The 23,256-nt window shown below is 48.7% G+C and overlaps 1 protein-coding gene across 1 annotated transcript in view; it reads right to left on the bottom strand.

The window, feature by feature from the left end:
• The window catches only part of LOC137412634 (secretagogin-like), a 187,026-nt gene that overhangs the window by 85,679 nt on the left and 78,091 nt on the right, over window positions 1-23,256 (bottom strand). Inside the window, exon 5 of the mRNA XM_078785138.1 lies at window positions 1,194-1,250. Within this exon, the coding sequence (XP_078641264.1) occupies window positions 1,194-1,250 (57 nt within the window). The remainder of the gene's footprint in view (window positions 1-1,193; window positions 1,251-23,256) is intronic.

Here is a 23,256-nt window from a genome sequence, read left to right as displayed (position 1 = left end):
TATCTTTCATGCATATATTTGAAAGTTATCTTGCAAATTTAAAAGGCATCTTGGTATCAAAAGGTATCTTGGTAAAAGGTATCTTGCCTTTAAAAGGTATCTTGGTAAAAGGTATCTTGCCTTTAAAAGGTATTTTGGTAAAAGGTATCTTGCCTTTAAAAGGTATTTTGGTAAAAGGTATCTTGCCTTTAAAAGGTATCTTGGTAAAAGGTATCTTGCCTTTAAAAGGTATCTTGCAAAAAGGTATCTTGGTAAAAGTTATCTTGCAGTTAAAAGGTATCTTGGTATTTAAAAGGTATCTTGCATGCATATATTTGAAAGGTATCTTGCAAACTTAAAAGATATCTTGGTATCTTGCTTATTGGTATTTAAATTTAAAAGATATCTTGGTATTTAAAAGGTGTCTTGGTATCAAAAAGTTTCTTGGCAAAAGGTATCTTGCCTTTAAAAGGTATCTTGGTAAAAGGTATCTTGCCTTTAAAAGGTATCTTGGTAAAAGGTATCTTGCCTTTAAAAGGTATCTTGGTAAAAGGTATTTTGCCTTTAAAAGGTATCTTGCAAAAAGGTATCTTGGTAAAAGGTATCTTGCCTTTAAAAGGTATCTTGCAAAAAGGTATCTTGGTAAAAGGCATCTTGCCTTTAAAAGGTATCTTGCAAAAAGGTATCTTGGTGAAAGGTATCTTGCCTTTAAAAGGTATCTTGGTAAAAGGTATCTTGCCTTTAAAAGGTTTCTTGGTATTTAAAAGGTATCTTTCATGCATATATTTGAAAGTTATCTTGCAAATTTAAAAGGTATCTTGGTATCTTGCTTATTGGTATTTAAATTTAAAAGATATCTTGGTATTTAAAAGGTATCTTGGTATCAAAAAGTATCTTGGTAAAAGGTATCTTGCCTTTAAAAGGTATCTTGGTAAAAGGTATCTTGGTAAAAAGGTATCTTGCCTTTAAAAGGTATCTTGCAAAAAGGTATCTTGGTAAAAGGTATCTTGCCTTTAAAAGGTATCTTGCAAAAAGCTATCTTGCATGCATATATTTGCCTCGTTTATGAACGCATGATTATGTTGTCGTATATCAAATACGCCGGTGCCATTAAGCGTTTGCAAAACGAACCGAGTTGGTATTTGAAGTTTTTACTCTATATTCATTTTTAAAGTGTTAACACTTCATGCACAAGTCACACACAATAGACTCACCCGCAGTTCCTCTGCCGATATGTACCCGCTGTGGTCAACGTCGTATTTTCGCCAAATCTGCAAACACACGCCAAAAGAGCATCAGAGCTTCAGGTATCGTGGAATGGGAGACGTTGAGGTCCATTGGGTCATCTTTGCCTAATGACCAAGTACCTCGGGGTAGGTTGCAGGATGCAGGTATATGTGGTACTGCAGCTACAGATATACCTTTAGTCTGAAAGAGTTTGTCTTGAGCTGTGAAGTACTAGTCCTTCTCAATACCTTATCAGATTTCATTCACTTTCTCCTTACCTCTCGTTCTCTCTCTTTCCCAATCTGCACTCCATCCAAAGCATAATCCTATTCTTCAAGCCAAGATGATGAAATAAAGCATCTGATGCTCTCTAGAGGATGAGAGCTGAGGTTTGAAGGTGAATAAAAGTTTCACTCATTGATCTCGGCATGAACCCCATTACTGCCTCGTTCAATATTCTTCTGCAGCAAGAAAGCCGAAAGATCTTTCATGGTCTGCTGCTTTCCATCTGGTCAATAGGGATCCTTAATGGTCTGCTGAACAACAGCTAGTCAACGCGAAGGGTCCAATGGACCATAGCTCATCAATATGAGGTACCGCTAATGATCTACCGGGCCTTAGCTCATCAATATGAGGTACCGCCAATGATCTACCGGGCCTTAGCTCATCAATATGATGTACCGCTAATGGTCTACTGGGCTATAGCTGATCATAATGAGGTAACGCTAATGGTCTACTGGGCCATAGTTCATCAATATGAGGTACCGCTCATGGTCTATTGGGCTATAGCTAATCATAATGAGGTGCCGCTCATGGTCTACTGGGCCATAGCTCATCAATATGAGGTACCGCTAATGATATACCGGGCCTTAGCTCATCAATATGACGTACCGCTAATGGTCTACTGGTCTATAGCTGATCATAATGAGGTACCGCTAATGATCTACTGGGCCTTAGCTCATCAATATGAGGTACCGCTCATGGTCTTCTGGGCTATAGCTGATCAATATGAGGTAGCGCTAATGATCTACCGGGCCTTAGCTCATCAATATGACGTACCGCTCATGGTCTACTGGGCCTTAGCTCATCAATATGACGTACCGCTAACCGCTAATGATCTACCGGGCCTTAGCTCATGAATATGAGGTACCGCTAATGGTCTACTGGGCTATAGCTGATCATAATGAGGTACCGCTAATGGTCTACTGGGCCATAGCTCATCAATATGACGTACCGCTAATGGTGTACTGGGCTATAGCTGATCAATATGAGGTACCGCTAATGGTCTACTGGGCCATAGCTGATCAAAATGAAAGACCCCTGATGGTCTGCTGGACCGCAGATAACTCTCACTGGAACTGGGCATCATAACACACACGCCTAAAGCCCAAGTCTCTCACCCACTTACACCAACTCTTATGCCAGGCCCTCGGGGTCAGAATCATACTTCCGAATGCTTGGCTCGTTTATAATTCCCCTCACATGGAATTAATTTAATTAACATGGCACCATGTTAGATATTCTACCATTGCAATGCCACATTAGGTCATCTCATCTCGGTTCTCGAAGAGATTAACTTATAAAATGGGCCTTGGTGTCCGGATGTCTGTCCGTCCAGTCGTCCGTCCCTCCATCCATCGGTCCGTTAACTTTTTGTTATTTTGCTACTCTTCCCTCAGCACCTGGCTGATTTTTCTGAAATTTGGCACATGAATGTCAAATTTCAGAAGTGTCTCTTGCGAGTGTCTCCATGCTTGTAATGGAGTGCTGCATGGACTAACCATCAGGATATTCGCCGATTTGTCCAACTTCCAGCCTCATTCCCATTACCGCCCCATTACCATCCTGACCTCGCTGCCCACAACCCCTGAGAAATGCAGTAGCTCAAGCTTCTATTTTTCGATTTCGGATCATGGTGGCTCCCAGGGTGAGTTACCCCCTGAAACTTTGGATCCCTACTTGCCCCTTATTTACCAACCGATTGCTCCGAGAGCCGACGCAACCCTGCTACTCGATGATCCACAGGATCTTTCGGTCTTACATTTTCCGATTTCATATCAGGGAGCCTCCGAGGGATGACAGTCAGCCCACTCAGGGCTATTTTTTAAAATACTTTTGCTTGGATGTATCCAAGGGATACATGCATTACTTGAAATTTTCTACATTATAGTTACAATATTGTTTTTTGCCGAAGACGTTGCTTGGCACAGGTTGCGCAGGGTGGTTTTGCCATTGCCTTGTGGGATCTGTACCTTCCACCAACCAATTCTGGCAGGCAGGGCACCCAGCTTAATGCTCATCTGATGACGGCTCGGAGGGGAGTGCATATACCTCTAAGCCATCCTGCCTGCCCATCTCGTCAACATAGATTTCTCCAATTCAAAAAAAAACCCAATTGTTATAAACATTTCTCCAATTTTTTGAAAACACCTGGGTTTTCACAAATTATGTATTATTCAGAGTACCTGGAGTAATGAAAAATTCCAAAAAATGATTGTAAATAATGGATCCATTTGTGGCCCACACATATTCTGTTGACAAGTTTGCTGTATCAGTGAACCATGTCTCTTGTACTGCTTGGCCGAGTAAAGCACCCATGGCGATGCCCGATCCGATGCCCAAGGCGGGCACACTGTGATTATGGACCAGCTGTAGCGCGCACACTGACCCATGTGGATTAATGATGAGATGATTGTTATAATCCAGCGAGGGCTCATTTTTATCCCATTCTCGTAGTGGACTGTATGGAGCCTTAAATACTATCACCCTCCTCATTATCTGCAGAATAGACCACCCCAGGATGCCATTGGGCACGGAGAAATCAGGTGAAGTCTGAATACAAAAGGTACATCGATTCCAGGTCCATCTCCACTTCTTTCATTTGGTTTTCCAAAACTCTGCGAGGTTAAGCAGTGTCATTGTGGTGGTGGTGGTGGAGATGGTGGTGGAGACCAAAACTCTGCAAGGTTAAGCATTGTCATTGTGGTGGTGGTGGTGGTGGTGGAGATGGTGGTGGAGACCAAAGCTCTTGACAGAGCTTATAGTGTCAAGAAGGAAAGTTGGAAATCCTTCCGGTTAATGTTCTTCTGAAATTGGTAATAATCCTGTCCAATTACTTATTATTATTAATAACTAGACGACCCATGACCCGTTGGGTCAATGTTATTATATATAATTAAGGGGTTACCATGGTTACAGTGGGGGTCAAAGGTCAACCTATGGCGAAGATATATAATTTTCTCACACTTTCTAATAGAGAGGCAAAATGCCATATAAAACTAAATTTACTGGTTCTAATTGCTTTTATTTATCAATCCTCACATAGAAGAGCAGTTTTTAGTAATGAGCAGTGAGGAGAAGACCCCTCAGCCAATGATGCCACCCCGCAGCCAATGATGTCGCCCCTCAGCCAATGATGCTACCCCTCAGCCAATGATGCTACCCCTCAGCCAATGATGCTACCCCTCAGCCAATGATGCTACCCCTCAGCCAATGATGCCACCCCTCAGCCTATGATGCTACCCCTCAGCCAATGATGCCACCCCGCAGCCAATGATGCTACCCCTCAGCCAATGATGCTACCCCTCAGCCAATGATGCTACCCCTCAGCCAATGATGCTACCCCTCAGCCAATGATGCTACCCCTCAGCCAATGATGCTACGTCTCAGCCAATGATGCTACCCCTCAGCCAATGATGCTACCCCTCAGCCAATGATGCTACCCCTCAGCCAATGATGCTACCCCTCAGCCAATGATGCTACCCCTCAGCCAATGATGCTACCCCTCAGCCAATGATGCTACCCCTCAGCCAATGATGCTACCCCTCAGCCAATGATGCTACCCCTCAGCCAATGATGCTACCCCTCAGCCAATGATGCTACACCTCAGCCAATGATGCTACCCCTCAGCCAATGATGCTACCCCTCAGCCAATGATGCTACCCCTCAGCCAATGATGCTACCCCTCAGCCAATGATGCTACCCCTCAGCCAATGATGCTACACCTCAGCCAATGATGATGATGATGCGCTACCCCTAGACGACCCATGACCCGTTGGGTCAATGTCAGTTTGAATAGATATGAGAATAGAACTAAAGCGAACGCTGGACATCATCAGGGAGATTATTTGGGCCAGCAAGCCATAAGGCTCACCTCTCCAGCGTTCTAAATCACTTACCTGTGACACGTGATTTCGGCCCTTATCTCCGATCACGTTGACGGAAATCACCACAGCATATCGTCAAGATCCCTCCAAAAGGCTCGTCTTTGTCACATACATCACGCAACGTGCGATCCACAGCCTCGAAACTCTGTCTCCTGATCATAGGACACTCATCCCACACGATGAGTTTTGTACTTCGAAAGAGGTCTGCGATAGTGGAATTTTTATCGATGTTGCATACGCCATCTTCCCTCGGTGTCAGAGGGATTTGGAACCTTGAGTGCGCTGTTCTTCCACCAGGCATGAGGGTAGCAGCTATGCCAGATGAGGCCACCGCAAGGGCAACTTCTCCACTCGCTCTCACTTTAGAGAGAATCAGGTTAATAAGAAACGTCTTCCCTGTGCCTCCAGGCGCGTCAATGAAAATCATTGATGACTGATTCGTGCGGATGTTGCTATTCGCGTCCATAGACGTGAGGTGTGATTCGTTGTCCACGTCCGTAGCGCCGTCGGAGGGTTGATACGACATTCTTCCTGCAAATAGTATTGTGTTTGTGCTATCGTTTTGCCGATCATCAAATGACAAATAAATTACATTGTGAAAATTAAAGATTTCAAATAAACCTATTTAAAGTGTATGCGCATATAAATAATAAAAAAAATCGAAGAAATATCTCTCGGTAATTTCCTGAAACATATTTTACTTCCGGGTAATAATGTCGAATGAAATGACGAAGATATATACTGTATGCCTGTTATTTTAGGCGGTGTATTTTCGTATATCAACGTGGCGCGATTTTTAAAATATATCTCTGCAATTTCCCGTGTGTGCGTGAATGTTCTCAATTATTTCTTTTACCGAGTCTAAAACTATCGATAAAAATGAAATCAGATGGCGACTTAGATTGAAGATAAAGGCGTGAAACAGACTCAATGGCCTTGAAGTTACAGGCCTTTCAGAATTCATTTCGTTCTATAAACGGAAACTTTCATCGGATTTTCTTCCCGTTTTTTTTCAACCGAGTCTAAAACTATGTTAGCGACTGTGAAAAATGAAATGATATATCGAATTTGATTTGAAATAAAACTGAGAGAGAGAGCAAGACACCACGGGCCTACAAAACAGGCCTCAAAGCTATGCGAGTTAATAAAATGGTGGATATTACTACTCTCTCAAAGGGGTAAGCCACGCCCCCGGACCGATCGAATGTTACACACAAACACGCAAGATTTCAATTTTATAATTATATAGATATAGATAGATAGATAATATTTTTTATTACTAATAAAAATTATTATTATCATTACTGGTGAAGATTTGGTCCTTTGCAGACCAATTATATCTCCCCCCCCCTCTTCCCCAGAGTTATGGAAGGGTTAATTTCCCCCATAATTCTTCTTCTTCTCTAACATCTACAATTATTCCCATGTTCTCATGGGGTTGGCCGGGAGAGGTTTTTGGGCCAAGTCTTTCATGAATCGGCTGGCCAGGTGTGATGCTCGACGAAATCGTTTATGGGGCACGACTTTGGAATGTGTTCAGGATGTCGGCGATAGCTCGCCTTCTCTTAATGAGCGAAGGACACTGTGGGATCTTTTACGTCCACCAACTAATGTTGGCAGACAGGACGCTCGGGTAACGTCCAGGACACCATTGATGTTAAAAATAACTATGGTTTGACCCCTGTGACCCTAAGTCTCTTAACCTCTGCATAGTATGAACCGGGGGAGTCATAATCAAGAAATTGTTACATATTCCATGCGTCGTCTAATGTTGATTGCATAAACAAAGTTTCTTTAAGAAAGTGCAGGTAATTATATTTTTCGGTATTTGAACTTTTGCCATAACTCTGACGTTTTGACGTAATTAACTGGCGGCGTGACGGACGGACAGACAGATGGAGTCAATTACAATATCCGGCCCGTTTTGAGTCCGGGTATGAGCATCGCGCGGTGTCCGTCAGTGAGTCAGTCAAGCAGTGTGTGTAAACACTCGGATATTTACTCCCGCCAGGGAGTAATGCATTCACATGTGTCCGTGTGTGTGTGTGTGTGTTTGTGTGTTTGTGAACAAGATATCTGGAAAGGTTCTGAACGGATTTGGATGAAAGTTTGTGGGATGATTGCGCTTGGGATAAGGAAGAATTGATTAGTTTTTGGTGAAGCTCGGGATTTTATTCCGGATCCAGGAATTTTTTGAAGGATTTTTTTTACCATTGGAAGATAGGGCTCATTTTTTTTTTTACATTATCTTCTATATATTCTATATTTAACATTGTGATATGAAAATAGTTTTCATATTTGTTGTAAATGTAGTTTAAACTCGTGGTTATATGTTACAGCGGTGTATTTTTTTAGCAGCGTCGTCTTCAATGTTCATTTTTTTTTTCTTCTAATAAAGACATATTTTGTCATTTTAAAACCATCACAGTGTGTATTAGGTTTCTCCGTTTCATAAAATGTATCGTTTAATACGTATAATGCTTTAAAACTGTTTTTTTGTTTTGTTTTGTTTTTTTACCTCAGAAGAGATATCAACATTTAGCTCAGTGAATGTCATTCACAGTGTCAGTATTTGATGAACTTATAAAAACGTAGTTCCAGATTTGTCAATGGCTGAGGTATATTAACAAACGAATAAAACAGATTTGGCAAAATTCCAACTTTTCTTTTAAAAGATCGCATATTCACCCAGGGTTGTGAGAGGCTGAAGAAGAAGAAACCTCGCATGGGCTTTCCAGAGCAAATAAATAATTCTGGTTCTGGCTCTGCGATTTTCAGGTTTATTACTCCCGCCAGCGAGTAACGCATTCGATCGTGTCCGTCCGTGTGTGTGTGTGTGTGTGTGTGTGTTCGTATGTTCATGTGTTTGTGAACAAGATATCTGGAAACGTTCTGAACGGATTTGTGTGAAAGTTGGTGCGATGATTGCCCTTGGGATAAGGAAGAATTGATTCGTTTTTGGTTAAGCTCAGGATATTATTCCGGCTCGAGGAATTTTTTTTGGAAATTTTTTTGGGAAAGATTTTGCCTGTTTTACTGCATTAAAGCTTTTATTCTTATTCTTAAATGATGTTTTTCTCCTCTAATTCCGAGATATATCAAAATAAATTCTTTGACAGTCATAGACTGCCAGGTGTTCCAATTTTTCATTTCATTTCGTGACCTGAAAATCGGGTGGGCATCAAATTGGCATGATAATATAGAAAAAATTAAGAAATAATGTTCATGACTTTTCACAAGTCAGATTCTGGTACGTTAGTCTGTAATATAATGTTGAAATTTATAATTTTATTTCCAAAATCTCCGTTTAGCCTCGAACGCATTTCGATGTATTGACCAATGAGGATCGCGCTTATTCGCGCTACGAACGATGTCTGGGCTTCGGGCTGCGAGTAAACAAAATGGCGGCCTCCAGTAGCAGCGACGGTGACGAGGGTGGGAGCGAGAAACGCTGTTATATGTGCATTTCTCCGGCCAAAAGATCAAGTTTAATACCTTTTAGTGATATATAGTGATATAGTGATTTTAGTGATAGAGAAATTTTGTGAAGAACCACGCTGACGAATTCGGCGAACGTGGCAACAGTATGGTAACAATACCTGCTATAGCTATACCGCATGATGCAGCGTTTCATCAAGTGTGTTATTCACGATTTACCGACAAACAATGAGTGAGCAGGGTGCAAAGCAGCATGAAAAAGAGAGAAGAAAATGCAGCCAATACTGGTAGGTTGAATAACTTGAATAATAAATCATGACAATGCTTCAAAACTTAGTTTGATTTTTTTTTTTTGTGAGGTATATGTAAAATGATTTTGTGTGTAGTCGAACGATTTTGAATTGAAGGAACTGTCCAATATTTATGCAAGGAGGTAGGGCCGAGGTGAAACAAATAAATTTTTAAAAGGAAGTCTGAGGAAGGGGGGGGGGGGGGGGGGAGGGAATCTAGTCGGGCTAACCATGACTTGAGGTCGAGACATTTTAAACTCACATAATTTTAATTGTTTTCTTTTATGTGTATTTATTGCAGCTTCAACATGCAATGACATCAACGTCAACATTGACAAGGTGCATAAAGGCCCACAACCAGTCAAGAAACGTGCTCTACGCTCCAGCTTAGGCAAGCCCAAATGTTCAGCCAGATCCCAATATGTGTTGCCTAATATATGCATCCTTTGTCAGAAAGAGAGAACAATCAATACAGGCAAAAGGGGACGAAGAAAAGAGCCTCTAACAAGGTGCTCAACAATTGAGGCACCAAGACTGCAGCAAGCTGCTAAAGACAACAACAATACAAACCTGCTGCTTCAAATTCAAGACCGCGATTGTGTTGCGATAGAGGTAAAATACCATGGTCGCTGCTACAAGGAGTATACCCGGTATTTAGGCAAGCTAGCAACAACACCTAATGCAGAGCAACAAGGAGACTCCAACTACTCAGAAGCATACACATTATTTTGTGCAACAGTCAAGGATCTTATAATAGACAACAAGGAAATCTACAGACTGAAACGACTTAATGACATGTTCATGAAACAAATCAAAGCAACACACGGAATAGAATCAAACTACAAAAGTGGCTTTCTCAAGACAAGACTGATGAAAACATTTCCACAACTATGCTTTCTAACCCCGTATATGCGCTGCCAAGGACACCTTGTGTATGTTAATGACATCTCCACTGAAGTGCTGGTTGAAGAAAAGAAAGTGTTGCAAGAAACCATGCATGGTTCAGGTGATGACACAACAGAGACAGAACAAACATCCGACTCTGAACCAACCCCACCAAAGCAACCTGGGCATACTGAGAATAACCTTAGAGAACACTACTTCACTGCGCTACAATTGAGAAATGCAATAGATGAGATCAAGCCAAATATGCCATGGCCCCCAACCTCTGAGCACCTGACAACAAATGCCGCAGAAGCAATTGTACCTGCCTGTCTCTATAACTTTATTGCATGGATGGTGGGAGTGTCAGACGAACCTGATTCTGATGAGTTTGTAAAGATGGAATCTACAATACATAGAAGAATTCTCACAATTGCACAGGACATCATATACCTCCAATCAAAGGGAAGGAAACAGATGCCCAAACATTTGTCACTTGCAATGACAGTACGTCATCTCTCAGGTTCAGCCCAATTAATCAGCCTACTGAACGGGTTTGGTTACTGCGTCTCAAACTCTGTCGTCTTAAATCATGACACTGCACTGGCTAACCAAGAACTACATCGTGGAGAGGATGCTCTTCCATCAATCATTCAGGCGGGCAAGCATGTCACACTCGTATGGGACAATAATGACTTCGGGGAGGAGACATTGTCTGGGCGCGGAACAACGCACAATACCAATGGGATTATAATACAGCGACCAAGTCAATCCCATGAAGTAGTACAACCAGCACCAGTCACTACAGTTAAGAGGACGCGGGAGAGATCGATGCAGCCACCTGCAGTGAACCTTGCCACATATTATGGAGGGAAAAACGAAGGACCCGCTACATTCGCAACCAGCGTTCCAATGGATCGAGCAACGTACTTCCCATTACTCCAGCACCCTAAGACGATAGACCTAGCATACCACATCACCAAGTACAACATTGACGGGACTCTGCCATCTTGGACAGGATTCAACCAACTACTGTCTTGTGTTGAAGTTCCACCAAAGAGCGTGATAGGGTATCTCCCTGTCATTGATGCCACTCCGACTGAAATGAATACGGTACTAACAATACTGCAGAGAAGTGTTCAGATCGCCGACAAGTTACAGTTGGAAGCAGTCGTCATTGTCGTTGACCAAGCCATCTATTGCAAGGCACAGCTCATTAGATGGAAGAATGCACAGTTCATGAAGAGACTGGTAATTCGACTTGGGGCATGCCACACTGCAATGTCCTTTCTTGGCTGTATTGGAAAGAGATTTCGAGATGGTGGTCTCCAAGACATCCTGGTTGAGTCAGAGATTGTTGCAGTGGGGTCTGTGAATGGAGTGTTCAGCGGCAAGCATTACAACAGGGCAGTTCGAGCCCATAAGCTGATGTCAGACGCGATGCAGCAGATGCTCCTGGATGCATATTTTGAATCTATTCCAGAACATGAAGCGGGTAGAGTGAAGGAACTTTTGTCAAACTTAGCTGAAGCTTTCCCACATCCAAACTACCATGTCATTCTCAACAGTGACAAGTTCAAAGACTTCAAAACCTCCTTTGACAAATTCTTAGAAGCAAGTGACACCAAACCAACATTTCGCTTCTGGAGTTCATACATTGAGACGGTGGAGCTTCTCTAGCCCATCTCGAGTTTATCATGACGTCAATGCACACTGGTTCGCTTGTACGCCGCGTAATTGTCTTTGATGGGTTAAAATATCACCCCTTACACACTTATTGGACCTATTAACAGTTTCAAAATAGCATTGGTAAACCACCATGGATCGTAGTAGCAACACCAATCACAAATATTGTACAAAAATTTAACATTATGCAGGTTTTAAGGTCCAAAAACATGACTTTCTGATAAATGCATCAACAGCATGTTATTTTACCAAGTCGTTAAAACAACATTTTTACTACTTTTGGGGGTCTGAATTAATAAATATTGCTGCCAAGACCAATGTGAACATGACATCATATAGTTTGTGTTGTTTTTTTACTGTGTAAATGGGTATTTCAAATGTAACATACAATTGGTGTATACTGGTGTTTTGGGGCAGCGGTTCTCGGTAACGTACCACGATATCGCTTGTGAAAAAAAACAAGATGTTTTGGAGGTCATAAGGCTTCATCCCACACCCTTCTTGCCAAATCCCTAGGTTCAGGTCATGAAATCAAAAAAAAAAATAGATATCCACCCTATGGCCCTGTGTCTATCAGGGCTTACTTTCTTTTTCATTTATTGTTTTGGATGTTAAACAAAACGTGTAGCGGTTACCGCTGGATGCACACAATCGCCTTGCACCGGCCAGAACACGGCCAGATGCGCCTCTCCCGGGCATGCCCGGACTCGCTCTTCCCGGGCACGCCCGAACCTCCCGGGCACGCCCGGTCTCGTCTTTCCCGGGCATGCCCGCTCTCGCCTTTCCAGGGCTCGCCCAGAGCGTCCGGGCATGCCCGCTATCGCCTTTCCAGGGCTCGTCCAGAGCGCCCGGGCACGCCCAGCCTCGACTTGCCAGGCCGCAGCCAAACACGCCCGGGCAGTTCCAGACTCGCCTTTCCAAGGCTCGCCCTTGACACCCGGGCATGCCCGGTATAGCTTTTGCCGGGCAAACTTCCCGACATAAATGTGTATATATATTGCTGCCCGATAAACGGGCTTGTCAGAATACCTGAGCTGTTTTGTTTCAATAAAGCAACTCGGACGAATTCCGTCTTTGGTCGCGTCAATTCTTTCGACTCGCGTTGGAGCGCAGTTCCTTCATTGGTGACCTACCGACATGGATACGGCAGTGACGCTTAAACTGCCTACCTTCTGGGAGGCTAACGCGGCTGTTTGGTTCGCTCAGGCGGACTCTCAGTTCGCCCTGCGAGGCATCACCGCGGACGACACCCGCTTCCACCATGTTGTGGCGGCGCTCGGTTCCGCCACCGCGGCCCGCGCCTTGAGCCTCCTCGAGCACCCGCCGGCTGCTGACAAATACGACGCGCTGAAGACACTCCTCCTCGACGCTTTCGCCCTCTCACCGGCAGCACGCGCACGGCGCCTGCTCGCTCTGCCCGAGCTCGGCGACACGCGCCCGTCCGAGCGCATGGACTATATGCTCTCGTTGCTCGGTGAGCACTCTCCGGATTTTCTGTTCCGCGAGCTGTTCCTTCGCCAGCTGCCTCACCCGGTATGCCTCGCCCTGGCTGGCACGTTGATCACGGATTCCCGCGCCCTCGCCAGGGAAGCCGATAAGATCTCCTCGGCGGGCCAGCACATCGGCGCGGTTACCTGGAGCCCGCCACCGTCCAAGGCAACGCCCACGACACCCGAGCGCCCTGCGCGGTTGGAGGCCGAACTGCCGGTGCAACTGGCGGCCGCCACGCCGCACCGCCCGCTTCCGACATGACGGCCGGGGCCTCCACCTGACCGGGCATGGTGTTATTACCACGCCAGGTTCGGACACAAGGCTCGGACGTGCCGGCCCCCGTGCACTTTCGGCAGGTCGGGAAACGGCCGGGCCGGCGTTCATTCCCAGCCATGAGCGCCGGCCACTCGGGCAACTTGCTGTTTATTCGGGACAAAGCGTCTGGGCGGCGTTTCCTGTGTGACACCGGCGCCCAACTGAGCGTCATACCCGCCTCCGAGCAGGACAGGCGGGACGCCGTTTGCGGCCCCTCTTTGGTCGCTGCTAATGGCTCGGCCATACGCACTTTCGGCCCACGCGTCGTCACCCTCTGCTTCGGCAGCCAGCGTTTTCAATGGACTTTTGTGACCGCCTGCGTCCCCATGGCTTTGCTGGGCGCCGACTTCCTCTGCACGCACGGGCTGCTGGTCGACGTCAAACGTCGTCGCCTTGTCAACGCCGAGACCTTCAGCTCCCTGGCGTGCACGATGAGCAGCTCCACGCCGACCGAACTGGCGTGCGCCCTCCCGGCAGCGAACGAGTTCGCTCGCCTACTCGCGGAATTCCCGGCCCTCACGCGGCCGACGTTTTCGGCCGTCGCGGTGCGGCACGGGATCGAGCACCACATACCCACTACGGGCCCGCCGTTCTACGCCAGGGCCCGCCGCCTCGACCCGGCCAAGCTCGCCGTGGCGAAGGCCGAGTTCGACGCGTTGGAGCACCTCGGCATCGTGCGGCGCTCCGATAGCGCGTGGGCCTCGCTACTGCACATTGTGCCAAAGCCAGGGGGTGGATGGCGCCCGTGTGGCGACTACCGCCGTCTCAACGACGCTACCACCCCCGACAGGTACCCGATCCCGCATATTCGGGACTTTTCCGCCCGTTTGCCGGGACGGGTCATCTTTTCGAAAATTGACCTGATACGGGGCTACCACCAGGTACCTGTCCGGGCGGCCGACGTCCCGAAGACGGCCGTCATCACGCTGTTCGGCCTGTTCGAATTTTTGCGGATGCCGTTTGGCCTCAAGAACGCGGCCCAGGCATTCCAGCGCTTGATGGACGGCGTGCTGCGCGACCTGCCGTTTCTTTTCGTCTATCTGGACGATATCCTCATCGCCAGCACATCCCGCGCCGAGCACCTCCTCCACCTCCGAACACTGTTCGGTCGCCTCAGCGAGCACGGCTTAATTGTCAACCCGGTCAAATGCCACTTCGGCACGACGACCATTGACTTTTTGGGCCACCGCATCACCAAGACCGGGGCCGTGCCGCTGCCGACCAAGGTCGAGGCCATCACCACGTTCCCGCATCCCCGTTCCATCAAGGCCCTCCAATAGTTCCTCGGCATGGTGAATTTTTATCACCGATTCGTGCCCCGCGCTGCTCAGCTCATGCGGCCCCTTTACGAGGCCCTCCGGGGCAAGCCGGCCAAGCATGACATTGTTTGGTCCGCGGCCATGGACGCGGCCTTCGCCAGCGCCAAACGGGCCTTCGCCGACGCAACGCTGCTGGCTCACCCGGTGCTCAACGCGCCCATCGCCCTCACTATGGACGCCTCCAACTACGCGGTGGGCGCCGTCCATGAGCAATGGGTGGACGGGGTTTGGCAGCCACTCGCTTTTTTCAGCCGGCAACTCCGGCCGAACGAGTTAAACTACAGCACGTTCGACTGCGAGCTGCTCGGGCTATTCCTGGCCGTTCGCCATTTCCGACACCTCCTGGAGGGCCGCCCGTTCACGGCTTTCGTTGACCACAAGCCGTTGGGCTATGCAATGGCTAAGGTCACGGAGCCGTGGTTGGCCCGCCAGCAGCGCCACCTCTCCGCCGTGTCGGAGTTCACCACGGACATCCGGCACGTCGCCGGCAAAGACAACGCCGTGGCCGACTGTCTTTCTCGGGCCAGCGCGAACGCGGTCCACCTCGGCGTGGACTTCGCGCTCATGGCGGCCGACCAGACCACCGACGCCTCGGTGCAGGCACTCCGTGCGGCGGACACGGGCCTCCGCCTGGCCGACATTCCCTTCGCGGGCACCGTCCTGCTCTGCGACGTCTCCCAGGGCCAGTCTCGCCCCATCGTGCCCATTTCCTGGCAGCGCCGCATCTTCGCCTCCATCCACGGCCTTTCTCACCCGGGCCGGAAAGCTTCTCAGAAGCTGGTGTCGGCGCGTTACGTCTGGCACGGCCTTCGATGAAACATCCGCGACTGGGCCAACGCCTGCACGGCCTGCCAGCGGGTCAAGGTCCACCGCCACACCCAGGCCCCGCTGGCACCTTTCGCCGTGCCTGAACGGCGTTTCGACCACATCCACGTGGACCTGGTGGGTCCCCTGCCCCCCTCGCGGGAGTTCACCCACCTGCTCATCATGGTGGACAGGACCACCAGGTGGCCGGAGGCCGTGCCCCTCGCCTCCACCACCACCGCCGACGTGGCGCAGGCGTTCATCGCCACCTGGGTCGCGCGCTTCGGCGCACCAGCGGACATCTCGTCCGACCGCGGCCCACAGTTCACGTCTGAGCTTTGGGGCGCGGTCGCCCGTTCGTTGGGGGTCACGCTGCACCGCACCACGGCCTACCACCCCCAAGCCAACGGGTTGTGCGAGCGGTTTCACCGCTCCATGAAGGCCGCACTCATGGCCGGCCTTCAGGACAACGGTTGGGCCGACCGGCTGCCGTGGGTCCTTTTTGGCCTTCGCACGGCCCCCAAGGAAGACCTCCAGGCGTCCGCTGCCGAGCTCGTCTACGGCCAGCCGCTCCGCGTCCCAGGCAAATTCGTGCCCGACGCTACCAGTCCCTGGTCCGCCGCTCGCCAGCGCTCGGACCTCCAGGAGGCCGCCCGACGATTTGCCCCCGTGCCGACGTCCCGCCACGGTGGCCCCCAGTCCTACGTCCCCCCGGCGCTTCGCACAGCGGAGTACGTCTTTGTGCGTCATGACGCGCACCGGGGGCCACTCCAGCCGCCGTACGACGGGCCCTCCCGGGTCCTGCGACGGGGCGACAAGTCTTTCATCGTCGACTTCGGTGGCCGGCCGGACCGGATTTCTGTGGACCGCCTCAAACCGGCGCACATGGACGTCGACCGACCACCACGGTTGGCCCTTCCTCCGTGGCGAGGCCGCCCCCCGTCTACAGTTCCCCCCGCTCGACCACCCACCACCACGTCGGACCCCTCCCCACGACCCTCCAGGGGTCGCTTCGGCAGGGTCATCCGGACCCCCCTTAAATTGACCCTGCCGGTGCAGGTCGATTCTGGAGGGGCATGTGTAGCGGTTACCGCTGGATGCACACAATCGCCTTGCACCGGCCAGAACACGGCCAGACGCGCCTCTCCCGGGCATGCCCGGACTCACTGTTCCCGGGCACGCCCGAACCTCCCGGGCACGCCCGGTCTCGTCTTTCCCGGGCATGCCCGCTCTCGCCTTTCCAGGGCTCGCCCAGAGCGTCCGGGCATGCCCGCTTTCGCCTTTTCAGGGCTCGCCCAGAGCGTCCGGGCATGCCCGCTATCGCCTTTCCAGGGCTCGTCCAGAGCGCCCGGGCACGCCCAGCCTCGACTTGCCAGGCCGCAGCCAAACACGCCCGGGCAGGTCCAGACTCGCCTTTCCAAGGCTCGCCCTTGACACCCGGGCATGCCCGGTATAGCTTTTGCCGGGCAAACTTCCCGACATAAATGTGTATATATATTGCTGCCCGATAAACGGGCTTGTCAGAATACCTGAGCTGTTTTGTTTCAATAAAGCAACTCGGACGAATTCCGTCTTTGGTCGCGTCAATTCTTTCGACTCGCGTTGGAGCGCAGTTCCTTCAAACGTATTATTCCAACTAAACCCACGGCGGGAGTATGCGCTCGACTGAGTGTCGTTCTAGTCTTCTCTGAAACTACACATACACGATTTTGATGAAACGTGACCTTTTTGTATACTGAATCGAGGCTCGTGAAAGAGCTGACAACCGCGAGGGAAAGACAGCACAGGGGGACCACGAGGGAAAGACAGTACAGGGGGACCGCGAGGGAAAGACAGTACATGGGGACCATGAGGGAAATACAGCACAGGGGGACCGCGAGGGAAAGACAGTACATGGGGACCGCGAGGGAAATACAGCACAGGGGGACCGCGAGGGAAATACAGCACAGGGGGACCGCGAGGGAAAGACAGCACAGGGGGACCGTGAGGGAAAGACAGCACAGGGGGACCGCGAGGGAAAGACAGTACATGGGGACCGCGAGGGAAATACAGCACAGGGGGACCACGAGGGAAAGACAGCACAGGGGGACCGTGAGGGAAAGACAGCACAGGGGGACCGTGAGGGAAAGACAGCACAGGGGGACCGTGAGGGAAAGACAGCACAGGGGGACCGTGAGGGAAAGACAGCACAGGGGGACCGTGAGGGAAAGACAGCACAGGGGGACCGTGAGGGAAAGACAGCACAGGGGGACCGTGAGGGAAAGACAGCACAGGGGGACCATGAGGGAAAGACAGCACAGGGGGACCACGAGGGAAAGACAGTACAGGGGGACCGCGAGGGAAAGACAGTACATGGGGACTGCGAGGGAAATACAGCACAGGGGGACCGCGAGGGAAAGACAGCACAGGGGGACCACGAGGGAAAGACAGCACAGGGGGACCGTGAGGGAAAGACAGCACAGGGGGACCGTGAGGGAAAGACAGTACATGGGGACCGCGAGGGAAATACAGCACAGGGGGACCACGAGGGAAAGACAGCACAGGGGGACCGTGAGGGAAAGACAGCACAGGGGGACCGTGAGGGAAAGACAGCACAGGGGGACCGTGAGGGAAAGACAGCACAGGGGGACCGTGAGGGAAAGACAGCACAGGGGGACCATGAGGGAAAGACAGCACAGGGGGACCGTGAGGGAAAGACAGCACAGGGGGACCGTGAGGGAAAGACAGCACAGGGGGACCATGAGGGAAAGACAGCACAGGGGGACCACGAGGGAAAGACATTACAGGGGGACCGCGAGGGAAAGACAGTACAGGGGGACCGCGATGGAAAGACAGTACAGGGGGACCGCGAGGACCTTGACCACAACCTTCATCACCCGTGATGCTAAAACGAATATTCCTAATTTCACCAAACTTTGTACAACTTCTGAGGACCAAGGCCTCCCGATGCCTTGCAAATGCCATAAAAATTCCACATTAAGTAGGTCAATTTAATGGTCAAAGGTCATTACGATTTCAGGATTGCTACTTTTTTGACTTCTCAAAAATTATTCACTCCATTTCGATGTAACTTGGTAGGAATCATCTCTGCATGGTGCTTTCACAAGTTTGTTCAAACCACCGGCTAAATTACATATCTGTGGGTCATCAATGCCAACCAGTGGTTCTCTGGTTCTAGAAGGTGAGCCGAGGGGCATTGCCCCTATTTTCTTCAGTGTAGGGATAATAATAATAATAATAATAACAATAACTAGATATGTGCGATTACAAAGCGACCGCTGATGGTATGCCTCCCTCGGCGCCTGCGATCCATTGATGGCCATATTTTTTTCAGACCACCATCTTACCTTGACCTTCAGCATTCAGGAACAAAGTGTAAATTATGACAATGGGTCCCAATCTACAATCTATCCAAAAAACTCAGCATTAAAATCGAACGAAAACAAGTACAGATACATTCAAAGTACACCGCCCCCATGCCAAATAAATACCGCAGTGCAGCTGATAGAAACTGTATTGGGAGGGAGAGGTGTACAATAATTGATTGATTAATTGCATAATTAAAATCAACAAAAAATGATCATACAATATTTTCTTAACCAATTGGCTAATAGCATAACAAAACCACTAGTGCTTCATTCGAAGCTGTAACTTTTTGATAATTCATTAAATAAGTCATTAATTGAAACAATTAAATAAATAATTGATAAAACAATAAATGATTAATCGATTCATTCATCAATCAATAAATCAAAAATATCCTTTATAGCCACATCAGTTGGTCACTGTCATGTCCAAATATTAGCTTCCGTGCTCAAAAGGTGCCTGAGATATTGCCCAGATGAGAAAGAAAAGAAATAAATGATTAATAATGAAAATAAATAAATAGTAATCATTAAAAAAATTAATAATTAATCAATTGTCTAATAGAATACACAAACCACCACCATTTCACCCGAATCTGTAACTTAAATTTTTAAAATAAATTAAGTGATTAATCTAATAATTAAATAATTAATCGATTAATTGATTAATCAATAAATCAAAAATACCCTTTACAGCCAAATCACTTGGTCACCATCATGTCCAAATATCAGCTTCCTAGCTCAAAAGGTGCCTGAGATATTGCCCAGATGAGAAAGGAAATAAATAAGTACTTAATTAATCGATAACAATTAAGTAACTGATCAATTAATTGATTAATCAAAAAACAAAAAAGACCGTTTTTGCCAAAGTACTTGCTCACTATTGTGTCCAAATTTCAGCTTCCTAGCTCAAAGGATGGCTTGACGACTTGACGAGGACTTGACGACATCCTCCCCCTGCAAATCGGGCATCCTCCCCCTCAAATCGGGCATCCTCCCCCTGCAAATCGGACATCCTCCCCCTGAAAATCGGGCATCCTCCTCCTGAAAATCGGGCATCCTCCCCCTGCATATCGGACATCCTCCCCCTGCAAATCGGGCATCCGCCCCCTGCAAATCCGGCATCCTCCTCCTGCAAATCGGGCATCCTCCCCCTGCATATCGGACATCCTCCCCCTGCAAATCAGGCATCCTCCCCCTGCAAATCGGACATCCTCCCCCTGCAAATCGGGCATCCTCCCCCTGCAAATCGGGAATCCTCCCCCTGCATATCGGACATCCTCCCCCTGCAAATCGGGCATCCTCCCCCTGCAAATCGGTTGTCCTCCCCCTGCAAATCGGTTGTCCTCCCCCTGCAAATCGGCCATCCGCCCCCTGCAAATCCGGCATCCTCCCCCTGCAAATCGGGGAGGGGCATCCGATATGCAGGGCATCCTCCCCCTGCATATCGGACATCCTCCCCCTGCAAATCGGGCATCCTCCCCCTGCAAATCGGACATCTTCCCCCTACAAATCGGGCATCCGCCCCCTGCAAATCGGGCATCCTCCCCTGCAAATTGGGCATCCTCCCCCTGCAAATCGGACATCTTCCCCCTGCAAATCGGGCATCCTCCCCCTGCATATCGGACATCCTCCCCCTGCAAATCGGGCATCCTCCCCCTGCAAATCGGACATCTTCCCCCTGCATATCGGACATCCTCCCCCTGCAAATCGGGCATCCTCCCCCTGCAAATCGGGCATCCTCCTCCTGCAAATCGGACATCTTCCCCCTGCATATCGGACATCCTCCCCCTGCAAATCGGGCATCCTCCCCTGCAAATTGGGCATCCTCCCCCTGGAAATCGGGCATCCTCCCCCTGCAAATCGGGCATCCTCCCCCTGCAAATCGGACATCTTCCCCCTGCATATCGGGCATCCTCCCCCTGCATATCGGGCATCCTCCCCCTGTAAATCGGGCATCCTCCCCCTGCATATCGGGCATCCTCCCCCTGCAAATCGGGCATCCTCCCCCTGCAAATCGGACATCTTCCCCCTGCATATCGGACATCCTCCCCCTGCAAATCGGGCATCCTCCCCTGCAAATTGGGCATCCTCCCCCTGGAAATCGGGCATCCTCCCCCTGCAAATCGGGCATCCTCCCCCTGGAAATAGGACATCCTCCCCCTGCAAATCGGGCATCCTCCCCCTGCAAATCGGACATCTTCCCCCTGCAAATCGGGCATCCGCCCCCTGCAAATCGGGCATCCTCCCCTGCAAATTGGGCATCCTCCCCCTGCAAATCGGACATCTTCCCCCTGCAAATCGGGCATCCGCCCCCTGCAAATCGGGCATCCTCCCCCTGCATATCGGACATCCTCCCCCTGCAAATCGGGCATCCTCCCCCTGCAAATCGGACATCTTCCCCCTGCATATCGGACATCCTCCCCCTGCAAATCGGGCATCCTGCCCTGCAAATTGGGCATCCTCCCCCTGCAAATCGGGCATCCGCCCCCTGCAAATCGGGCATCCTCCCCCTGCATATCGGACATCCTCCCCCTGCAAATCGGGCATCCTCCCCCTGCAAATCGGACATCTTCCCCCTGCATATCGGACATCCTCCCCCTGCAAATCGGGCATCCTCCCCTGCAAATTGGGCATCCTCCCCCTGGAAATCGGGCATCCTCCCCCTGCAAATCGGGCATCCTCCCCCTGGAAATCGTACAACCAGAACCAACAGTTTTCATCTCATTCCGTCCAGCAGTGCAAATAAGTCAAACAAACAAACACACACTTCTTGAGCTGTAGTAAGATTATTGCAAAGCAATTTAAAGTTTCTGTTTTGGAATGTATATAAAGACTTGGGAGATATAACTTTAAGGCAGCAGGTGATTCATTGCAAGGGACTTTATAAGCTGTCCTCCCACGTTTATCACCTGGCCACCCCACAGAGAGCATTCCACAAGTACAGGTGGCTGAATTCTGAGAAGTCAAAGATTGGCTGTTGCCATGGTTACCAGCAGTCCTTTGTCTCTTTCCTACTTTGCTGAGCTTCACCCTGGGGTGGAATCACGGGTTGGGGTATGCACAGGCCAGGAGAAGCAGAGAGAATGTAGGGAACGGGAGAATGCTGAGGCTCTACTGTGGAATATTTCCGAATTGTTTGTGTTGGAATTTTACAGTCGCTGACCAAGCCTGAAGCGAAAGGAAATGAGTACGATTCCATAAGAACTCCCACCTTCTCAACCTTTGGTCCAAGGTATAACATTTACTTTGTATAACTGTCCCAATGGAAGCAATGGGGTCTGGTACAAAACTTGGTCCCCTCCTATCAAGCATAACTCATTACACTAATTAATGAATTACCACCACTCCACGAAAATCTTACACTGCCCTATCAGGTCCACTTTCACATTCACACTAAAATGTCTATGATGTGAAACTAGTTTATTACAAACACTCGTCTAACTACAAGTATATAATTCAATTGATATAAAATAATGATTGAAAAGGTCGTATGAAAAAAATCAATTCCAGAAGTTTACCGCCGTCCATGACACGACGCTGTCTAACACGGTACATTTAGTTATTCGTACCTGTTGTTTGCATCCTTTATGACATCACTCGAAACGGTACACTTCCTGTTTGACATGATTTTCAATTTTTTAAGAAAGCCAGACAGAGTAAAACAAGAATGACCGCACTGTGGTCACAACCTGTGGCAAAATCCAGTAATGGGCTGATTGGGAAACACACATTTAAGGCACTCTTAAAATATGAATAGCGTGATTGGGAAACACACATTTAAGGCACTCTTAAAAGATGAACAACGTGATTGGGAAACACACTTGAGGCACTCTTAAAAGATGAGCAGCGTGATTGGGAAACACACATTTAAGGCACTCTTAAAAGATGAACAGAGTGTTTGGGAAACACTCATTTAAGGCACTCTTAAAAGATGAACAGCGTGATTGGGAAACACACATTTAAGGCACTCTTAAAAGATGAACAGCGTGTTTGGGAAACACGAATTTAAGGCACTCTTAAAAGATGAAAAGTGTGATTGGGAAACACATTTAAGGCACTCTTAAAAGATGAACAGCATGATTGGGAAACACATTTAAGGCACTCTTAAAAGATGAACAGCGTGATTGGGAAACACGAATTTAAGGAACTCTTAAAAGATGAACAGTGTGATTGGGAAACACTCATTTAAGGCACTCTTAAAAGATGAATAGTGTGATTGGGAAACACACATTTAAGGCACTCTTAAAAGATGAACAGCATGATTGGGAAACACACATTTAAGGCACTCTTT

The sequence above is a fragment of the Myxine glutinosa genome, chromosome 9 (assembly GCF_964187855.1).
Source record: "Myxine glutinosa chromosome 9, kmMyxGlut1.1, whole genome shotgun sequence".
NCBI classification, from domain to species: domain Eukaryota; kingdom Metazoa; phylum Chordata; class Myxini; order Myxiniformes; family Myxinidae; genus Myxine; species Myxine glutinosa.
Note: the sequence above shows the minus strand (reverse complement) of the source record. Positions and strands in the feature narration are given on the sequence as shown.